This window comes from Branchiostoma floridae, unplaced genomic scaffold (genome assembly GCF_000003815.2).
Source record: "Branchiostoma floridae strain S238N-H82 unplaced genomic scaffold, Bfl_VNyyK Sc7u5tJ_1421, whole genome shotgun sequence".
Taxonomy (NCBI): Eukaryota; Metazoa; Chordata; class Leptocardii; order Amphioxiformes; family Branchiostomatidae; genus Branchiostoma; species Branchiostoma floridae.
Genome location: NW_023365714.1, coordinates 715132 through 730924, shown reverse-complemented (window position 1 = coordinate 730924; position 15793 = coordinate 715132). Strand labels below are relative to the sequence as shown.

General features: G+C 41.0%; 1 protein-coding gene across 13 annotated transcripts in view; it reads left to right on the top strand.

The window, feature by feature from the left end:
- The window catches only part of LOC118407567 (oxysterols receptor LXR-alpha-like), a 71263-nt gene that overhangs the window by 21239 nt on the left and 34231 nt on the right, over window positions 1-15793 (top strand). For 8 of the 13 annotated variants that reach the window (XM_035808047.1, XM_035808049.1, XM_035808057.1 and 5 more), the window contains exon 2: window positions 933-1042. In XM_035808047.1, coding sequence (XP_035663940.1) covers window positions 988-1042 — 55 coding nt within the window. In that variant the 5' untranslated portion in view covers window positions 933-987. Of the gene's footprint in view, window positions 1-932; window positions 1043-15365; window positions 15748-15793 lie in introns of those variants that run through there. The other 5 variants (XM_035808058.1, XM_035808056.1, XM_035808052.1 and 2 more) reach the window with 2 other exon arrangements.

The window sequence follows — 15793 nt, the reverse complement described above, 5'->3', positions numbered from 1 at the left end:
GGGTTGTTATTCTCTGTGTTTCTAGGGCCCCATTTTGGGGGGAGGAACCCATCCCTCTCTTCCTACTGCCTTTTACCTCCCCAACCAAAGTCAAGTACCATTTTTTACACCTGGGTGGAGTGAGGAAAGTCGGGTAAAATGCCTTTCCAAAGGGCACAAGATTGTAAGCATGACAGGGTTTGAACCCATGACCTCTGGATTTGAGCCAAACACCCAGCAGTTACTCCCAGTTCAATTGTAGATTTTTTATTTAGTAGGTACATTTGTACTTAGAGAATATTAGTGCAATCAAATCGTGCTCTGAGCTCCAACTCATGAGCCTCTAAATGCTTGGTGGCAAGTACACTTGTGCTTGTAAGTGTAAGCTGGGGGAATTGGGGCTAACTACATTGTAAGTAAAATGATTTCACATTAGCACTCTGTTGAAGTGCTCAGTCATAATAATGTCCTTCTGACTCTAAACCAGCCCTCGTCATGACCCCCTCTAGTGGTTCAGATTGGTACTGCAGTTCAAGTTGCCCAAACGTTGTATACGTTGTTCTACACACCAGTTCTTGTATCATTTGCTGCTTTCTTATGATGGTCTGTAGAAATTTTTGATTCATAACAAAGACTTTTTTTTCCAGTACAAGTAATAAATTTCTGTGCGATCATAATGTTCGAACACATATTTTTGTGTACTGCATTCAATTGAAGCTGACATAATCATCTTCAAAACAAACATTTGATCCCAAACTCTTAATTTAAGCAGAAATATTTGTATTAATTAGTGCGAAGATCAACTAATTGATTACTTATTGGTTGTTTAGACCTGAGCGGATGCCTAGTGGAAACTTGATATTCACCATTGTTCTTTGTTATTGATTATTTATTGATTAACTGATTGATTATTTATTGAGTAACTAATTGATTATTTATTGATTATCGTGCAGATCTGTGCTGATGCCCAGTGAAACCTGATACTACTGGAGGAACCCAGAAACAGCCATGAACATTTCACCCAGCGGAGTCATCGTCCCGGCAACCGCCGACACAACAACAGGTATGTTGTAAACAACTCTGTAAATAAACAAAACAACACCGCTTGCACAACAACAGATACGTCACAATCAACTCTGTAAATAAAAAGAAAAACATAGCCTGTGCAACACAAATCCTGCTGTCCAATGCTGTAAGTGCAACTGGCTTCTCCTAGGAGGCAGGCGGGACGTTTGGCAGGCTGCTATAAGCAAGATTTAATTAGGCTAAGAAAAACACAGCAAACATATTATACATGGAGGATACCATGTGAGGTACAGTGGTTAGTGATACTGCTTCTGAACCTGAGGGTTGGGAGTTCCAATCCCAGCCACTTGTCAGTCACTAGACCTGGATACTGCTGAGAGGAGGCAGCAATGATAAGGATAATGTGTTTTAAGCGCAGTACAGTCCTTTAATTAGTATTGGGGATTCTTTAACTGGTGGTTATGAGTTTGAATCCCAAGAGTTGTTGTCCCTTCGGTGGGAAAGAGTCACAGTCATTGGGACGGGACGTTAAGTCGTGGTCCACTGTTCTTTGAGAATGACGTCTAGCACCTTCAGAATCTCTGACTTGTATCATTGGATACTTCATTTAGCCCATTAACTATCATACATTATTTTGTAGTTAACTTTAATCTTCCTATACTTCAAGACATTAAAACAGGTAATACTAAATGTGTAACCCTAAATGAGTTAACACCCTAAATGAGTTAACAGCTAATGAAACACACGTGAAGTCCAGCTAATGGCACGTGAGGTATTTATTACCTTTGATAAGGCACATACTTTTGTTTTTATTATGATATTGTGAATGACATGTTATATGTTGTGTATGTGATGTCCAAGTGTTATGTGTAATTATTACTCCTGGAAGGGTAGATGTTGTAGACTGTCAAAAGTTGTCAACAACTAAAGGAGTTAATAAACAATAAACAATAAACCTAACACCCACGTTCAACCATCAGGTGGCCATCTCCAATGTTGTGTGCATTAGGGGTGGGTACTGGTACAGAAACATCAGGTTCATGTCCGGTTCAGGTCCAGAGGATCAGGTCCGGACCTGAACCTTGTCCTGATTCAATATTTGAAAACTTGTGAATGGATGATACTCAAAACAATGGTCTATTTCGTTACAAAGAAATCTGTTTTGTGAAATATTTGACTCCCACTGGTGTTTTAAAATCCTACAAAGCTAACTGCCTCTGTATGATTGACTGTAAAACTTGGTAGAAATTACTATAGAGTCTACTCTGCCTCGCTCTTGTTATATTCCCCGACTAGTCAGCCCCAAAACGCGTGAATGCCTGTTAACTTAATATAATATGTTCGGTCCAACATCCGGTCCACCGATTTTTTTCAGGTCCGGTTTTTCTGGACCGGTGCAATAAGAAAAACGGTTTTGTACCTGTACCCAGCCCTAGTGTGCACCAAAGTGTACATGTACCCAGTAAGCAGTACATTATAACTGTACTCCCAACCTTATCCCCACATCACCCTGCGCATTTCTGATCACCGAGTTTCCAGGAAAAACCCTTGAACATGCGCATGTGAGCGTTCCTCGCCACGTGTGCCGCCGCGAATAAACCAATTAATTCAGTGGTCACGAGATAGAGAGGTAGCCAGCTTTTCATTCACTGACAGAGCCGTGAGTTAGACTGAGAGTGGGTGATACATGTATAGAGGGGTGGGCAGCAGGAGAGCAATTGTCTGGTTCTTACTAATAAGAGCTTTGGCTAGATGTTTCTTTTTGTGGAAAAATTATGAAAGAAAGCTTACTGATTTAGACTAAGCTACTTATTGTTCAAAATGATGATCCTCTTTTTTTTTTGTCAGAATATTTTACAAAACATTTTTATTCACTGATAGAGCTGTGAGTGAGAGTTAGTGGGTAGAGCGTGGGCGATAGGAAGGCAGTTCTCTGGTTATTTCAGCCCTGACTAGATTTTGATTTATTTATTCGGCTGTATACAGTATAGAGAGAAATACAGCCAGGCCTACCCAACTAGCTGTAGGCTATTATCAAGGGCTAGCCCTGGTAGCTGTACAATATACAATAACAGCATTATGTTTATCGATACATGAGGTTTGTATGAAGGCAGTATGAAGACAATTCTCTGGTTCTTACTTTAAAGCTTTGACTAGATGTTTCTTTTTGTGGAAAAATTATGAAAGAAAGCTTCCTGATTTAGACTAAGCTACTTATTGTTCAAAATGATAATCCTCTTTTTCTTTGTCAGAATATTTTACAAAACATTTTCATTCACAGCTCAAGAATTGGATCTGGAATGGATGTTTAGTGCGGAGGTATCAATTCTTTCTAAAACTGGACTTTTTATTCGTAACCCAGTTCCTTTTGCTTGACTGTATGAAGCTGTAAGCTGATTAGAGCTCAGTTTAACAGCAAAAGAAGTTCAGAATTACTACAAAGGAACCTCCTGACAGTGAAACAGAAATGATAAATGCACAAGTGATGACCAGGATTTGCTTTGACGGCCTCTCACCACACAGCCTGTGGGATTCCAGGCCCACAAAAGCTACTGTACGATGTTCTATATCACTGAGTATATGACTGTCTCATCAGGGTTTATTTCCTACTTCATATCATACCAGCAGATTATATGCTGCAGGTGGTGACTGTGTGCCCTGTTGGACGTGCTGCAAGTTTGTACTGTAATGCGTCTGTTCATCTCTTGGATAAGCTGTTCTAACAATAATAAGAAATTGGATGCACTAAGTAGACGTTCTGAAGATACTGTACTTGTAAGTGAAGATAGCCCTTACATTGGGGAGCATAATATTCTGATTGACCAGGGATGCTACTGGGTCTCTTGTGGTCAGTCTTCTACTGTCTTCTACTGTGACCTCTCTGACAGTAATTTTGCCCCTCAGGATACCTTAGAGTGCACCATTTTAACTTAGAATTCTTTAAAACTCTGCACCATGGAAGGTGGATGCCCCCAGACCCCCCTACAATAGTCATGCCTATATCACTTGCCACCACTCACCAAGAAATTTGCCCCCTATAATAAAATTCCAGCTAAAAGCCTGATCCCATGTTTATTCAGCACGGTGAGTACCCGGTCCATTTTATGACACCCCCGGTAAGCGCAGTTGTTCGTCAGAGGGAGGATGGAAACGTGTCTTCTCTTAAGATGTACTTCAGTCTTATTGATGGGGTGACGTCTTGATGACCTTCTTAAGAGTCAAGTTTCCTTACATTACTGCAGCCTGACCTCTCAAGGTCAAGATGAAGGAGTTTGTGTAAGTGATCTGTAGGAGGGTCTGAAAGGGGTTTAAGATTCGAGCTAGACCACATTATTTAGGCTTGCGTCACATCTCCTAACTGGGGCCAGGTTGGATAGCTTTCTGGAACAAAAAAGTTTGATACAAAAGACACCAAACTACACAAGACGTAAGGAGAATAGTCATGGGCATTATTTGTGTATATTTTTTCACATCCCTATTTTTCATTTCCACAAACATCCCGGCCCGGCCCGGTTTGGAAATGTGACATCTGGTGATTAGTAGGAAGTTCTTGTATAGTTATATCAGAATATTTTCTTGTCAGTTCATATGGTAGCAAAAGCTGCGCCATCTCAAAATATGTGTATAAAATGTTCCTTTGGTTGTACTATAGAGTTAGCATTGTAACTCAATGAAAGAATTACTGTACCACATCTACCAATAGTATAGGTGAGTATTGGCTGTTAGTCTGCTGTGTAGATTGGAATAGTTGAATTTCTCATTTAAAACTTAGGAAAACACACCGTTACCAATTTCATGTCATGAAGTTCTGATTTTTTTGAAGTAAAAGTTGAGTCAAAATGTAATAACAGAAAATCTAACTTAAAGTTTACTGACTTTTCAAACTCTTCCTTTCAAACTCAGAGTAATAGTAATAAATATTAACCGTGTTATCTGAAAGTGTGCACTCCTACCTTACATAATAGCACATTAATGTATCACCACTCACCCGAACCCCCCGGGAAAACCAACATTTGTGCACAGTGAATATCAATAACACCAACCATAACTCATAATCCCAGCGATATTCTAAAAGCCCTTTGAAGAATGGCTCCCTGCAGTTTGAAGCCTACTCCGGGGACATGTGAGCCTACTCCGTGGAGACAGTAGGGTTAGGCTCGCTGCACCTCAGTGCCTCTCCACAGAGTAGAGTTTTATAGACCCTGCTAATTGGTACGGGGCTGGCTGAGGTGCTGAGAGCGCTGTTATCAGGAAATGTTCAGGCTGGTTCCGGGGAGGCGGGATTCATGGTATAGGACAGGAATACAGAATGATGGAGTACAGAAATCTGGTTAGGAATATTGTATTCTGGCAACATGTACAAGGGGATAAAATCAAATTGGACTTTGGAGAGCGGACGGTGCGTCGTGGAAGTATCTATTTTCTAATGTAGCATTTTAAGCTTTGGTGGTGGCTAAGAAACCTGAAAAGTTTGATTGATTTATGGATATGTAACTCCTTACAATGAAAATCACAAAAACAGGGCTAAAAAAAAATTAATAGAATAGGAAAAATTAGAAAGAGCCTTAACCAAGAAATTGAATTGGTTTGGCCTAACAGCCTTTCCAAACTTGGCCCAACTGTAACAAGTGGAAACTGGAGGCTTCCAACATGGTGCCGTCCCAATTTGGGCAATGGTGTTCCAAACCTGACCTAACCAGAGATAGATTGCCGTGTCTCATGTTGACAGATTTGAGTTATGGTAGTTAGACGGAAGCAGACGATTTTTTGAGAAGCGGGGAAGGAGGATCAATAAGGGATGATTCTCCTGTCTCCTGGCTGTCTCCGGCTGGCCTCAAGGTCATTCCGCTGTCTGGGGCAAGGTCAGGACGTGCTGTGTATGAGGACAAGAAGAAGCTACACAATTGTACACAACTGTTTGTTTATTTGATTATTTGTTTATTACACTTCCCATATAAAAATGGTGGGGAGACAAAACAGGTGATACCACCTCTGCAAGTTGTCTCCCCACTGTTGATTGGTTGATTTTGGTTCAGGGATATGTACATTTGACAAAATTTACATTTGGTGAACGTTGCAAAGTTTCTGAATAAACAATGCTAGAAACTGTCATTTAGCACTAGATTAAGTACTAGGTATTTTGACATTTTATTTAAGTCTATTGATATATTTTGTCTGAAGTGATGCATATTTGACTTTAGATGTGTGTTAAAATGGCTTTCTTATAGTGAGATTAGCAGATGCAAACTAGCAGATGCAAAATGGCAGGTGCCTAGTATTAAATGATGCACAGCAACTGGTGCACATAATTTGTGGCAGGTTGACAATAGCAGGTGGAAAAGAGCAGGTGCAAAAGAGCAGGTGCAAAAGAGCAAGTGCAAAGTAACAGGTGCAACGTAAAAGTAGTGTACAACAACAATAGTCTCTGCTACAATAAAATTAAAAGGTGCATAACGTGTGCAGGTGCAGAAAGAGTGTACAATGTCAGGTGCACAATGGAAAGTGCATAACACAGCCCTGCTAAGAAGGACCATTAACTTTACATGGATGGAACTATATACATTTTGTAACAATAGTAGTAATGAATGTATACATGCAGTTTAGTGATCTTAAACTAAATATTGCAATGTGCAGTTTATATACAGTAAAGGATACAAGCAACTATATATGTTGCAGTGAATACTATGCACAATGTTTTAAGTCTAACAGAGCACAAATGTAGAACTTAACAACGTTTTGTAAATTATGCTGTGTTTTCATTTTAACATTAACATTGATAATTCGTGTGCGAGCAAATTCTGTTACATAAAACACCTCCAGCTTCTCCCCTGAATGTCAGAGACAGGATGTTGCTAAATTGCTTTCCGCACATATCAGAGCTAGTTAGCGTAGGCTGAGATACGGCTTTGTTGTCTCACTCAAACCCTGCGGCATGAATACAACATGAAGAGGCTGGGAATATTCAAACCAGGGTTGTAGCCAGCACCCGTCCTTCCGTTTTTTGACGGAATTTTGCTGTTTGGGACGGAAAAATTTCTTGCCCATTCCGTCCTCTGTGACAGACAAATAAAACTGACTCCCTTGTGTAATTTTTCTCCAAAACAGATGCCATTGAACAGCTTAGTCTACTAGAAAAGTTTGCACCTTAGAATGCAGGAAATAGCATTTCAGAGGGTCTTGATTGATTTCCAAATTTTCCAGGGGAGCATTCCCCCTAGGAAAGCACAATGTTTTGTGCCAAGGGCGCTTGATAGGATTCAAAGTCAAGGGGACGGAAAATGATTTTAGGCTGGCTACAACCCTGATTCAAACATCTCAGGCTGGAGGGGCGATGGCTCGGGAACAAATCTGGTTCGAGAGAAATAAACTTTGGCTATAAATTTCATTGGGTTGTCTTGAATGTAATAAAGATCCGAGTGTAACAAGCACTCTGACTGCAGGCTGGGATTTTTGTTTCTTCTCCCACGTCTTAAGTCTTTTTTGTGAGACAGTTTTCCTTCAAAGACGTCTTATTACTGCCTGGCTTTAAACCTGGTTATTAGGCCACTGTAATTTGATTTTTTGGTTCTCGGTTTATATGAAAAAGGAAAAAAATCAGTCTCATTTTCAGGTCTCATCAACATGTACCAACTTGTCAAATATTGATTTTGGGGCCCCTGGTGTGTGACCTTGGTACTGCAGCAGAACTTTTGGTTTTTCATGTATCTCTTGTCCTTGACAGGCTATGGTCTTCTTTCCTTTTGTTTTCATGTTGAAAATTCAGCAAGTCTGACTATTTTTTGTTGAAAACAGAAGAAGAAGAGCCACAAGGTTTTCTAATGACTGAAAGTATAAGACTATAAACTATGAGCCTGAATATCTTCATTCAAATTATCAGAATAACTTGAATTATATTACATCCTTCCCAGTCAGTCTGTCTGGCGAGACTCTTTTCTTTAAGAAACCCCATTCGTGCTCACAGAGTGTAAATCTGAGACGTTCATACGAAGAAAGAATATTGGCGTCTGACTCATCCTAGGAGTTATGTCTTGACTACGATATTGAAAAGATGCCAGACTGAGTATAAAACCCTGGCAGACTCTCGGCTTAAGTCCCACATCACTCAATATTCCAGACTGACTAGGAATAGAAAATATCCGATTGCCAGAAGCTGGTGATAGTTATAACTGGATGTGTAGGTCTGTATTACCTCAAATGTTATGTCTTGAATATGATATTGAAAAGACGTAGGTGTAAAAGCCTGGCAGACTCCCGGCTTAAGTCCCACATCACTCAATATTCCAGACTGACTAGGAATAGAAAATATCCAGATTGCCAGAAGCTGGTGATAGTTATAACTGGATGTGTAGGTCTGTATTACCTCAAAAGTTATGTCTTGAATACGATATTGAAAAGACGTAGGTGTAAAAACCTGGTAGACTCCCGGCTTAAGTCTCACATCACTCAATATTCCAGACTGACTAGAAATAGAAAATATCCGATTGCCAGAAGCTGGTGATAGTTATAACTGGATGTGTAGTTCTGTATTACTTCAAAAGTCATGATTGTCTTGAATACGACATTGAAAAGACGTCAGACTGAGTATAAAACCCTGGCAGACTCCCGGCTTAAGTCCCACATAACTCTCTAACTCCAGACTGACTAGAAATAAAAAATCTCCGATTGCCAGAAGCTCGACTGGTGATAGTTATGACTGGATGTGTAGTTCTGTATTACCTCAAAAGTTATGTCTTGAATACGATATTGAAAAGACGTAGGTGTAAAAACCTGGTAGACTCCCGGCTTAAGTCCCACATCACTCAATATTCCAGACTGACTAGAAATAGAAAATATCCGGATTGCCAGAAGCTGGTGATAGTTATAACTGGATGTGTAGTTCTGTATTACCTCAAATGTTATGTCTTGAATATGATATTGAAAGGACGTCAGACTGAGTGTAAAACCCTGGTAGACTCTCGGCTTAAGTCTCACATCACTCAATATTCCAGACTGACTAGAAATAAAAAATATCCGATTGCCAGAAGCTGGTCATAGTTATAACTGGATGTGTAGTTCTGCATTACCTCAAAAGTTATGTCTTGAATACGATATTGAAAAGACGTAGGTGTAAAAACCTGGTAGACTCACGGCTTAAGTCCCACATCACTCAATATTCCAGACTGACTAGAAATAAAAAATCTCCGATTGCCAGAAGCTCGACTGGTGATAGTTATAACTGGATGTGTAGTTCTGTATTACCTCAAAAGTTATGTCTTGAATATGATATTGAAAAGACGTAGGTGTAAAAGCCTGGTAGACTCTCGGCTTAAGTCTCACATCACTCAATATTCCAGACTGACTAGAAATAAAAAATCTCCGATTGCCAGAAGCTTGACTGGTGATAGTTATAACTGGATGTGTAGTTCTGTATTACCTCAAATGTTACTGTATGTCTTGAATACGATATTGAAAAGACGTCAGACTGAGTGTAAAACCCTGGCAGACTCTCGGCTTAAGTCCCACATAACTTTCCAACTCCAGGCTGACTGGAAGAAGTAGAAAATGTTCGGATTGCCGTGAAGCTGGGATGGTGATAGTTTGGGCTGGATCATCTGGATGTGGAATTCTGTATTACTTCCAATGTTATGGATTGAATATGATAAAGGGCTAGATCAAATTATTTAGTCTTCTCATGGACAATTTGAAGTGAAAATATATAGGGTAAGCAGACATGATAATGGCAGAAGGCAGGTAGGAAAACATCAATATGACTGTATTCAGTCATTATCTCAATGAAAAATGGGTGTGTCTATCTGTTTGTCTGTTTTTTCCAGATTTTTTTTAGTCAGCATAACTCAAGAACCTCTGGAGGGATTACGATGATATTTGGTCGATTTGGGGCCCCTAGTATGATCAGTGATCACTGACGAAAGATAACGGAGGTTACCTGAAACCTCTGACTGTTTCCAAAATCATATCCAGTTGCTTGAGAAACTGCTATTTTGGCATGTCTTATTACCTGGATGTCTAATCTTCATTGATATATTCCTGTGTTGCCTCCATAAAACTGAGCGTGCCAAGGTTGGAATTTAGTCCCCAGGGTTTGTTTTTCAGTGAGGCAGTTTTTTTAAACATCAGAGAACCAACATGTTAATTTGGTTTTGCCTAGGTAAGATGAGAAATTGTTCCCGCTGGCTGCATTCTTCTAAAGCCTGTCCTCCTCTCAGGTAATAACCTTTCTGGGGAAACAATCTTCACTGGTACCACCTCATCGCTAGAACTGTCCTTTCAAATCTGCTGTTAGGCTACAACAGGTTAATTTGTGGGTTATCAGATTGCAGAGAATATTGCTTTACAAGAAGAACGTAACAGAAACAATCTCCGCTGGTACCAACTCATCTCCAGAGCTGTCCTTACAAACCTGCTGTTAGGCTACAACAGGTTAATTTGTGGGTTATCAGATTGCAGAGAATATCGCTTTACTAGAAGAACATAACAGAAACAATCTCCGCTGGTACCGACTCATCTCCTGAACTGTCCTTTCAAATCTGCTGTTAGGCTTCAACAGGTTAATTTGTGGGTTATTGGATAAGAGAAAATATGCTTTGCCATAAAGAACATTCATGTAACAACAAGAAAGCTAGAGGACCAGGTTTAATGGACTGGCATTGTCAGTTATATTAAATTTCAAATTTTGTTGTTAGGCTACTCCTGGATAATTCGTTGGATAAGAAAGAATATGCTTCACTAGAATAACTTTCTAGTTTCACTTCAGATATTTCAGTATGGATGCAGTGGTGGACCATTCAACCTACTGTATATGTTCTTGAGCTAACATTCAGCAAGTTACATTTTGTAACTGTAGTTCGTGTGAATGGAGATTATTATATTTCAGTATGAATGCAGTAGTGATCCACTCAGCCACTGGTAGTCAGTTGGGAGAACTTGAGACCATGGCATGAATAGCCTTGTAGGAAAGTAAAGTTTTAAAAGTAGAAATTTTTCAGTTATTTCTGTATTAATGCAACTTGGTGATCCCACTCAGTCACTTGTAATGTGTTCAAGAGCAACCATTCAGCTATACTTAAGCTGGCTGTTGCTGTTGAGAGTGGACATTCTTGTAGTGGGTTGAATGTAGTCCTGACACAATCATACTTCATTATATTTCAGTATTCCCCCTCATCTACATGCAAGCACGTCTAACCCCCACAGGATGGGGAACAACAGACGATAAACCGGAGAGTGAGTGTGAGTGAATGTAGTCAAATGACCCATTCAGCCTTTAGTATGCGTTACTGTTAGTGAGCAACTATTAAGCTATAAGTATAATAAGCTAACTGAAGCTGTTGCAAGTGAAGATTGTTGTCATGAGTTGAAGGTACCGTTAGACCTGACCCACTCAGACTTCTGTGTGCGTCCCAGCTAATATCCCGACGACTCAGTCGGAGCGCCCCGTGATAATTTACTCCCAAAACACCTTTTCAGCACTGACACAATAAAGTCCTCCACCACACAATATAACCTTCCCACACACGACTGACTGAATACTGAACTCTTCGACGTTTTACATGGCGATCTCCTGTGGAATATTCTTCCCCTTTGTGAAGCTGAGTTGTTGCTGAATCATATTGACACTTTCTGACGTCATGGTGACGACCTATGACCTCCGGTTTGCTACATTTGTACATGCTGGTGTGCAGGGAATAGTGATAAGTGGCAGTTGGAGGGTGATCATAAATGATGGATGTGGTATGGCAAAATTTGGTGGTGAGTTGCGGAAAGTGCTACAGGCGCGAGTATTGTAGCAGGGTCCGGGGGCGTCCACCTTCCAAGGTCCATGGTGAAGAGTGTTAGAGAATTTTGAAGTTAAAATGGTGCATTTTAAGGTATCCTGCTGTGCAACATGATTGTCAGAGAGGTCAGAGTAGAAGACTGTAGCATCCCTGGTCAATCAGAATTTCATGCTTGTCAGAGGATACTGTAAATGTATTTAAGTTCGTGGGGATTTAATTTCGCGGTACTGGGAAAAGGGACTTTTCGCAGTAACACCATAGACTGCAATCTAATATCATAATAGAAAAATGTTCGCGGTGGTTTTAAATTCGTGGTAACACCATAGACTGCAATCTAATATCATAATAGAAAAATGTTCGCGGTGGTTTCAAATTCGCGGTGAAGTGGTCACCGCGAAAACCGCGAACATTAATCCGCCGCGAACATTTCTGCATTTACAGTATGTTTCCTGGAGTGTCCAATTTGTTTTGACATATGCCTGCAGCCTGAGTGTTGAACTTGAAGCCCCTGGTGTATTACATGGACATGGAACAGACAGACAGGCAATCAATCAATCAATCAATCAATCAATCAATCAATCAATCAAAAATGGTTTATTTGTCAGAATGCTGACTGTGTAGTACCAAGAAGCCTGCCTGCATCACACCTTTCTTTGATAAAGTCAAGTTTATTGCACAACAATTGCAAGAGGTACAATGTGAGGCAAACTTGAATATATTGTACAAGACAACTAGCTGTATAGTAGCTGTATAGTAACTGTTTACAAGCTGTGACAGTAGATGTATGGTAGCTAATGGACTGAGTAAAGTGTCCAAGTATCCAAAATATAGTCAGGGCTCGAAATACTGGGTTCATGTTCACCCAGGTGCACCCAAAATTGGAGCTGTGCACCCAATTATTTTCAGTGGGTGCACCCAAATATTTTCTTACATTTATGTAGGTAAAGATATCAAACTATACTAGTATACAACATATTCTTGACATCTAAGTTAGAAAGATGATGGAAATGTCTGTTATGGTACTTGTTTAAGAATTTGATATTAGCTTGTAACTAAGTTTTATTATTAAGTTATTACTTAGATTTAAGTGGTGCACCCAAAATTTTTCTAGTGCACCCAATTTTTTAAGCTAGGTGCACCAGTGCACCTACTGTAATCCCAAAAATGAATTTCGAGCCCTGATAGTCAAAGCTGAAATGTATGTCTTTAAGCTGTTTCTGGTTGAGCTGTTTTTGGTTGCCTATCAAAAGCCACATAGTTTGGTTGGTTATAAGTTCCATCCCAGGCCGAGTCATACACACTGTACCGAAAACTTTTAAATGGTACATGCTGCTTTCTCAGCTTAGCACTCTTTCTGCTTAGCACTCAGCACTAATGAGGAAGAGTATGGAAGTCAAACACACATCACTACCAGCGGACTAGCCCCCTGCTGTATGGAAGTTAAACACACATCACTACCAGCGGACTAGCCCCCTGCTGTATGGAAGTTAAACACACATCACTACCAGCGGACTAGCCCCCTGCTGTATGGAAGTTAAACACACATCACTACCAGCGGACTAGCCCCCTGCTGTATGGAAGTTAAACACACATCACTACCAGCGGACTAGCCCCCTGCTGTATGGAAGTTAAACACACATCACTACCAGTGGACCAGCCCCCTGCTGTAGTGAACTGCACAAATGTGTGGCCCATGGGCTACAGAAATGGAGATGGGCACCACCCCTAAGCATCTGTGACAGATGTTCTGGCAACCTAACATTATGGCGGAGATCTGGAGACCAGACACTGTCAGGCGATGACTAACGTGTACTTGTCTTGGCTGCGCCCAAGGTACGGACCGTTCCAACACAAACAAACCAGGGGGGGGGTGGGGGGGGGTGGCAGGGAAAGCAAAATCGTTAGTGGGGAGAGAGCCGTTACCATGGTAACCAAGGAACAAACTTTGTTCTGCCTGAGCTCAGGATACAGTACGTAATTTGTGCGTCATGTTTTAAGGTCCCGAAGTCCAGGAAGATTAGCTACCTACACATTATGTATGGTTAGCTGATGGACTGAGTATAGTATCCAAGTCTTAAAGATATAGTCAAAGCTGAAATATATGTTTTTAAGGATATTTTATACCATCTCTGAGCTGTTTTTGGTGGAGCTGTTTTTGGTGGAGCTGTTTTTGGTGGAGCTGTTTCTGGTTGCCTATCAATAACCACATAGTTGACCTGTGTCTGCCTTCCATCCATAGTAGGATGTATGTACTTCTGACAGTCTTTTTAGGAGTGGCCGTGGGTGCGCTTTTCAGAATCGGCTTGTATGACATGTATGCCTAACTATGGGACAAGAAGTATGCAATTGACTTCCTTCAGCCTAAACAACTGACTTGTTTCTGCCAGTAGACTTTTCTTTGTGATAAAAATGGTTCTGTGAAATGCTGTTACTGGGTTTTCACACCAGAACAGGCAGAAACCAGACCAGTGATGTAAATGCCTTCTTCCTGCCAAGACTATGCAGAGATGGTAACCGTACAGTTGACTTGTTTCTGCCCACAAACGTATGTCCAGAAAAAGGTGCTGTCTGTGAATGTGATGTTTGTGACAGGGTTTACTTAAGATCAGATTGAAACTAGCAGAAAACAGATGTGTTGTGAACCATTCATCTTTTCCTTCTGCCCCCACCTTTGATGCATTGTAGGTGCAAACCACACAGCTGACTTGCTTTTGCCTACAAACTGATTGTAAGAAGCAACTGAGTTAGTTTTGCCCAGAACTGTCCACATGAAAGTTGTGATTCACGTTTTCAGATCAGACTTGTTGATGAGAACCCCACAGTTCCCTTCCACCTGCCCAGATTGTAGATTGTTATAATCACTAATTATAACCCCACAGCTGAGATGGTTTTGCCTTTGATCCTACATGAAAGTTCTAATTCAGGTTTAACAGATTAAAATGAGACTTCTTGATGTGAACCACACTGTTCCCTTTCGCCTGCCCAGCTTGTGTATTAATGATAACCACACAACTGAGTTAGTTTTGCCCAGAACTATCCACATGAAAGTAGTAATTCAGGTTTAACAGATTAAAATCAGACGTGTTGATGTGAACCACACCTTTCCCTTCCTCCCGCCCAGTTTGTGTATACATGTAGGCAGTAACCCCACAGCTGAGTTAGTCCTGTCCAGAACTATCCACACAAAATGTGTAATTCAGGTTTGAGAATTGAGAGATTAAATCAGACTTGATGTGATCCACACAGTTACCTTCCTCCCGCCCAGCTTGTGTATTGATGCCAACCGCACAGTTGAGTTAGTTTTGCCCAGAACTATCCACATGAAAGTTGTGATCCCACATGAAAGTTGTAATTCACGTTTTCAGATCAGACTCGTTGATGTGAACCCTACAGTTGAGTTAGTTCTGCCCAGAACTATCCACATGAAAGTTGTAATTCACGTTTTCAGATCAGACTTGTTGATGTGAACCCTACAGTTGAGTTAGTTCAGCCCAGAACTATCCACATGAAAGTTGTAATTCACGTTTTCAGACCAGACTTGTTGATGTGAACCCCACATTTACCTTCCTCCCGCCCAGACTGCAGATTGGAGCTGCTCAGGACCTTGCCATAATCTTGGCACTAAGACAATTTACCAGCGTCTTAGCTCCCCTCGTACCGTCTTGAGTCCTCCTTGCCAGCTCCCCAGGAGCTGTAAGACGTTGACTGACGCCTCGCCGGTGTGTTTAAGACGTTGATTGACGTCTTGCCGTGCTGTGTAAGACGTATAAGGATGTCCTTGTGAGCGTGAGGTAGCGAGACGCAGGTTGTTAGCGCTGAGGTCGCCCCAGGCAGGGATCCCTGCTGTCTGGTCTCCCCGCGATTCTGACTGACGGCCACAAAACCAGGATTTACACTTTCAGTACCGTCTCTGTCGCAGACATGCAGTTTGCCAACATCAAGTACGAGTTTCCCCCCTTCATACGGCAAGGTAAGGTCGCCACGGCGACACCTGTTGGTTCGTTAGGTGTTAATTA